Genomic DNA, 6,909 nt, shown 5'->3' with positions numbered 1-6,909 from the left:
CTGTACACCCAGCCCTCCGACCGTCCCCTTCGTTCTGCTGCTGACCCACTCCACCTTCACATCCCTTGCTCGAAACTCGCATCTGCTGGTCAGCGTGCATTCCCCTCCGCGGGCCCCTTCGTCTGGAACTCCCTGCCGCTTGAGCTTCGCCAGAGCCCCTCTCTTGACGCGTTCAAGAGTAGGTTGAAGACTCAGTTCTTCCCGTAGCTGGCTGTGATTTTCATGTTCGACGTGATGTGTTGTGCCCCAAAAGACATCCTTGTGCTGTGCTCTGTGAGAGGTGTTTTCTTTGTGCTTAATATTATTTTGTTTGGACCTAACTATTGATGTGTACATTGTTGTTTAAACAGTTGTTTGTTGTATGTTTATCAGGGTTTGCTAGTGTGTGATAGGGTTCGTGTCCGTCTGTAGATGTTAGTTTCTTTGTTAGTCCTGTGTTGACAACTCTTCGACAAGCGCTTAGAACTGTACCCACGGAATACGCGCTATATAAGCTTCCTATTGATTGATTGATTGATGTGTTATAGAAACAAAAAAAGGCCAGGCATGCAAAAATTGCTGCCTGAATGGCATGGAACAAAAGGTCATACGCATACAAATTAACCCATTAATTCGTAACAAAAGCACAAGTGTACGGTTAAGTTGCATGCCATGAATCATTGAGAAGAAGAAATACAGTGGAACCCCCCTTTTAAGACCTCCTACAATCAGATCTTAAAAAGTAGAGAGTCTTAACATTAGAGTCAATTTTCAGAGGTTATGACTGGCAAACAGGATCTTAAAAGGGAGGAAGTCTTAAATTAGGGGATCTTAAAAGGGGGGTTCCACTGTACTTGTACTGTGTCTATTGTACAGGTGTTGCCAAGGCGTTCAAAAAGGCGTTCAGTACTTCAACCGCTGTCTATTGTACAGGTGTTGCCAAGGCGTTCAGTACTTCCACTGCTGTCTATTGTACAGGTGTTGCCAAGGCGTTCAAAAAGGCATTCAGTACTTCAACCGCTGTCTATTGTACAGGTGTTGCCAAGGCGTTCAGTACTTCAACCGCTGTCTATTTTACAGGTGTTGCCAAGGCGTTCAGTACTTCCACTGCTGTCCATTTTACAGGTGTTGCCAAGGCGTTCAGTACTTCCACTGCTGTCTTTTTTACAGGTGTTGCCAAGGCGTTCAAAAAGGCGTTCAGTACTTCCACCGCTGTCTATTTTACAGGTGTTGCCAAGGCGTTCAGTACTTCAACCGCTGTCTATTGTACAGGTGTTGCCAAGGCGTTCAGTACTTCAACCGCTGTCTATTGTACAGGTGTTGCCAAGGCGTTCAGTACTTCAACCGCTGTCTATTTTACAGGTGTTGCCAAGGCGTTCAGTACTTCCACTGCTGTCTATTTTACAGATGTTGCCAAGGCGTTCAGTACTTCCACCGCTGAATGTTTTACAGGTGTTGCCAATGCGTTCAGTACTTCCACTGCTGTCCATTTTACAGGTGTTGCCAAGGCGTTCAGTACTTCCACTGCTGTCTATTTTACAGGTGTTGCCAAGGCGTTCAGTACTTCAACCGCTGTCTATTGTACAGGTGTTGCCAAGGCGTTCAGTACTTCCACTGCTGTCCATTTTACAGGTGTTGCCAAGGCGTTCAGTACTTCTACTGCTGTCTATTTTACAGGTGTTGCCAAGGCGTTCAGTACTTCCACCGCTGTCTATTTTACAGGTGTTGCCAAGGCGTTCAGTACTTCTACTGCTGTCTATTTTACAGGTGTTGCCAAGGCGTTCAGTACTTCCACCGCTGTCTATTTTACAGGTGTTGCCAAGGCGTTCAGTACGTCCACCGCCCCTCACCCAGAACTCGTCCAAGTCCTCAAAGATTACTTTGGGCCGGACAACTTGGATTCTGCAATGATGAAAATGGCTCAGGTGTGTATTCCACTCCCTTTCCCCTTCCTCTCCATTCATTCACAAATTGCTTGATTGTTCTAGCAGCTGCACCTTTTTTCTGACCACTGTCATAACTCCCCCTTTTTAAGACCCTCTGTTCATAAAGACTATAAATTTACCTCCATTTTAAGACCTGATTTTCTGAGATTTTATGAGTCACAATGTATTAAAAGAGTTGGCTGTAGTGATGTGTGTTTGAAGTGTCAGACCTGTTTACCGTTACTATTTTGGAGTAATTTATTACTATTTTTTAGGATATTGGGAAGAAAATACTCCATTTGAGTCCAGACTACGATTTTAAAATATGCTTCAAATTTGGTTTGTGTTGCTAATGTTGGCGTTTGTAACCACTAGGTTACTATTTTGGTCATCAGATTACTATTTTTTTACTTTACCATAACTCTTTACCCGTCGCGATATAACCTTCGTGGTTGAAAACGACGTTTAACACCAAATAAATAAAGAAAGATTACTCTTTACAAGCTTCGGGGGCAAACAGGTCTGAAGTGTTGATGGGTCGTATAGTGTGTTTGAAGTGTTGATGGGTCGTATAGTGTGTTTGAAGTGTTGATGGGTCGTATAGTGTGTTTGAAGTGTTGATGGGTCGTATAGTGTGTTTGAAGTGTTGATGGGTCATGTAGTGTGTTTGAAGTGTTGATGGGTCATATAGTGTGTTTGAAGTGTTGATGGGTCGTATAGTGTGTTTGAAGTGTTGATGGGTCGTATAGTGTGTTTGAAGTTTTGATGGGTCGTATAGTGTGTTTGAAGTGTTGATGGGTCGTATAGTGTGTTTGAAGTGTTTATTGGTCGTATAGTGTGTTTGAAGTGTTGATGGGTCGTATAGTGTGTTTGAAGTGTTGATGGGTCATATAGTGTGTTTGAAGTGTTGATGGGTCATATAGTGTGTTTGAAGTGTTGATTGGTCGTATAGTGTTTGAAGTTTTGATGGGTCGTATAGTGTGTTTGAAGTGTTGATTGGTCGTATAGTGTTTGAAGTGTTGATGGGTCGTATAGTGTGTTTGAAGTGTTGATGGGTCGTATAGTGTGTTTGAAGTGTTGATGGGTCGTATAGTGTGTTTGAAGTGTTGATTGGTCGTATAGTGTGTTTGAAGTGTTGATTGGTCGTATAGTGTGTTTGAAGTGTTGATGGGTCGTATAGTGTGTTTGAAGTGTTGATGGGTCGTATAGTGTGTTTGAAGTTTTGATGGGTCGTATAGTGTGTTTGAAGTGTTGATTGGTCGTATAGTGTGTTTGAAGTGTTGATGGGTCGTATAGTGTGTTTGAAGTGTTGATGGGTCATATAGTGTGTTTGAAGTGTTGATGGGTCGTATAGTGTGTTTGAAGTGTTGATGGGTCGTATAGTGTGTTTGAAGTTTTGATGGGTCGTATAGTGTGTTTGAAGTGTTGATTGGTCGTATAGTGTTTGAAGTGTTGATGGGTCGTATAGTGTGTTTGAAGTGTTGATGGGTCGTATAGTGTGTTTGAAGTGTTGATGGGTCATATAGTGTGTTTGAAGTGTTGATGGGTCGTATAGTGTGTTTGAAGTGTTGATGGGTCATATAGTGTGTTTGAAGTGTTGATGGGTCGTATAGTGTGTTTGAAGTATTGATTGGTCGTATCGTGTGTTTGAAGTGTTGATGGGTCGTATAGTGTGTATGAAGTGTTGATGGGTCGTATAGTGTGTTTGAAGTTTTGATGGGTCGTATAGTGTGTTTGAAGTGTTGATGGGTCGTATAGTGTGTTTGAAGTGTTGATGGGTCGTATAGTGTGTTTGAAGTGTTGATGGGTCGTATAGTGTGTTTGAAGTGTTGATGGGTCGTATAGTGTGTTTGAAGTGTTGATGGGTCGTATAGTGTGTTTGAAGTGTTGATGGGTCATATAGTGTGTTTGAAGTGTTGATGGGTCGTATAGTGTGTTTGAAGTTTTGATGGGTCGTATAGTGTGTTTGAAGTGTTGATGGGTCGTATAGTGTGTTTGAAGTGTTGATGGGTCGTATAGTGTGTTTGAAGTGTTGATGGGTCATATAGTGTGTTTGAAGTGTTGATGGGTCGTATAGTGTGTTTGAAGTATTGATTGGTCGTATAGTGTGTTTGAAGTGTTGATTGGTCGTATAGTGTGTATGAAGTGTTGGTGGGTCGTATAGTGTGTTTGAAGTGTTGATGGGTCATGTAGTGTGTTTGAAGTGTTGATGGGTCGTATAGTGTGTTTGAAGTGTTGATGGGTCGTATAGTGTGTTTGAAGTGTTGATGGGTCATATAGTGTGTTTGAAGTGTTGATGGGTCGTATAGTGTTTGAAGTGTTGATGGGTCATATAGTGTGTTTGAAGTGTTGATGGGTCGTATAGTGTGTTTGAAGTGTTGATGGGTCGTATAGTGTGTTTGAAGTGTTGATGGGTCGTATAGTGTGTTTGAAGTGTTGATGGGTCGTATAGTGTGTTTGAAGTGTTGATGGGTCGTATAGTGTGTTTGAAGTGTTGATGGGTCGTATAGTGTGTTTGAAGTGTTGATGGGTCGTATAGTGTGTTTGAAGTGTTGATGGGTCGTATAGTGTGTTTGAAGTGTTGATGGGTCATATAGTGTGTTTGAAGTGTTGATTGGTCGTATAGTGTTTGAAGTGTTGATGGGTCGTATAGTGTGTTTGAAGTGTTGATGGGTCGTATAGTGTGTTTGAAGTGTTGATGGGTCGTATAGTGTGTTTGAAGTGTTGATGGGTCGTATAGTACGTGTGTTTGAAGTGTTGATGGGTCGTATAGTGTGTTTGAAGTGTTGATGGGTCGTATAGTGTGTTTGAAGTGTTGATGGGTCGTATAGTGTGTTTGAAGTGTTGATGGGTCGTATAGTGTGTTTGAAGTGTTGATGGGTCGTATAGTGTGTTTGAAGTGTTGATGGGTCATGTAGTGTGTTTGAAGTGTTGATGGGTCGTATAGTGTGTTTGAAGTGTTGATGGGTCATATAGTGTGTATCTCCTGCAGATCCCCTCCACAGCCAAGCTTCAGTATGGTGTCCACAAAACAACGGGCGAGAGGACAAAATACCCCTTAGTTTCCGTCAACAATGTCTACATGTTCCCCGGTGTCCCGTCACTGATGGAAAGAGCTTTCGTTCTCTTAGAGGTATTGCTACAAATTATTCTTCATAACCAGAAATATTTGTCAGGGGGTTAAACTTGTATAGCCATGCGTTTGTGACAAACATCAATGCTTCCTTTTTGTTTGATACGTATTTCACGCTCTAGGCCTTTTCTTTTCATGAGAATTAATTTGCAATCATCACACCGTATTTGGCACCGTATTTCGTTCACAAGGAAAACCAAACACAAAGGAAGTTGTAGATTATTTCCAGTAGTTACAGCAGCTGTTTCACAGGGAAGACAACATTTCTTGCAAAATTAAGTTTTTCAAACTTACTGTAAGACTTGGAGCTTAAATGTGATCCCATTCATGTCTAAGATGTCAGGGACTGGGGAAAGTGCAGCTCTTATTACGCACATCAAGGTATTTATCACCAAGAATTCATGTCAGTAGGAAGCAAGTTTGATATCGGTAGTGTTCTCTGACTCAACACTATTTAAGTAACCCTTCACCCGACTCTGAAACGTGAAAATCCCAAGGGGTTGAAACTTCAAGAGTATCTGTATACATGTACTTATACAGTCTCTGTCTCAGCCTCTTCCCACCTTTGCTTGTACAGTCTCTGTCTCAGCCTCTTCCCACCTTTGCTTGTACAGTCTCTGTCTCAGCCTCTTCCCACCTTTGCATGTACAGTCTCTGTCTCAGCCTCTTCCCACCTTTGCTTGTACAGTCTCTGTCTCAGCCTCTTCCCACCTTTGCTTGTACAGTCTCTGTCTCAGCCTCTTCCCACCTTTGCTTGTATACAGTCTCTGTCTCAGCCTCTTCCCACCTTTGCGTGTACAGTCTCTGTCTCAGCCTCTTCCCACCTTTGCTTGTACAGTCTCTGTCTCAGCCTCTTCCCACCTTTGCGTGTACAGTCTCTGTCTCAGCCTCTTCCCACCTTTGCTTGTATACAGTCTCTGTCTCAGCCTCTTCCCACCTTTGCTTGTACAGTCTCAGTGTCTCAGCCTCTTCCCACCTTTGCTTGTATACAGTCTCTGTCTCAGCCTCTTCCCACCTTTGCTTGTACAGTCTGTGTCTCAGCCTCTTCCCACCTTTGCTTGTACAGTCTCAGTGTCTCAGCCTCTTCCCACCTTTGCTTGTACAGTCTCAGTGTCTCAGCCTCTTCCCACCTTTGCTTGTACAGTCTCAGTGTCTCAGCCTCTTCCCACCTTTGCTTGTACAGTCTCAGTGTCTCAGCCTCTTCCCACCTTTGCTTGTACAGTCTCAGTGTCTCAGCCTCTTCCCACCTTTGCTTGTATACAGTCTCTGTCTCAGCCTCTTCCCACCTTTGCTTGTACAGTCTCAGTGTCTCAGCCTCTTCCCACCTTTGCTTGTATACAGTCTCTGTCTCAGCCTCTTCCCACCTTTGCTTGTACAGTCTGTGTCTCAGCCTCTTCCCACCTTTGCTTGTATACAGTCTCAGTGTCTCAGCCTCTTCCCACCTTTGCTTGTACAGTCTCAGTGTCTCAGCCTCTTCCCACCTTTGCTTGTATTCAGTCTCAGTGTCTCAGCCTCTTCCCACCTTTGCTTGTATACAGTCTCAGTGTCTCAGCCTCTTCCCACCTTTGCTTGTATACAGTCTCAGTGTCTCAGCCTCTTCCCACCTTTGCTTGTATTCAGTCTCAGTGTCTCAGCCTCTTCCCACCTTTGCTTGTATACAGTCTCAGTGTCTCAGCCTCTTCCCACCTTTGCTTGTATACAGTCTCAGTGTCTCAGCCTCTTCCCACCTTTGCTTGTATACAGTCTCAGTGTCTCAGCCTCTTCCCACCTTTGCTTGTATTCAGTCTCAGTGTCTCAGCCTCTTCCCACCTTTGCTTGTATACAGTCTCAGTGTCTCAGCCTCTTCCCACCTTTGCGTGTACAGTCTCTGTC

At 43.5% G+C, this 6,909-nt stretch overlaps 1 protein-coding gene across 1 annotated transcript in view; it reads left to right on the top strand.

Moving 5' to 3' along the window:
* The window catches only part of LOC138971881 (FAD synthase-like), a 33,951-nt gene that overhangs the window by 11,520 nt on the left and 15,522 nt on the right, over positions 1–6,909 (top strand). Inside the window, exons 4-5 of the mRNA XM_070344720.1 lie at positions 1,792–1,904; positions 4,897–5,037. Of these exons, the coding sequence (XP_070200821.1) occupies positions 1,792–1,904; positions 4,897–5,037 (254 nt within the window). The remainder of the gene's footprint in view (positions 1–1,791; positions 1,905–4,896; positions 5,038–6,909) is intronic.

Source organism: Littorina saxatilis, linkage group LG7 (genome assembly GCF_037325665.1).
Source record: "Littorina saxatilis isolate snail1 linkage group LG7, US_GU_Lsax_2.0, whole genome shotgun sequence".
Lineage (NCBI taxonomy): Eukaryota > Metazoa > Mollusca > Gastropoda > Littorinimorpha > Littorinidae > Littorina > Littorina saxatilis.
The sequence above is the reverse complement of the archived record's forward strand: the minus strand, read 5'-3'. Positions and strand labels throughout refer to the sequence as shown.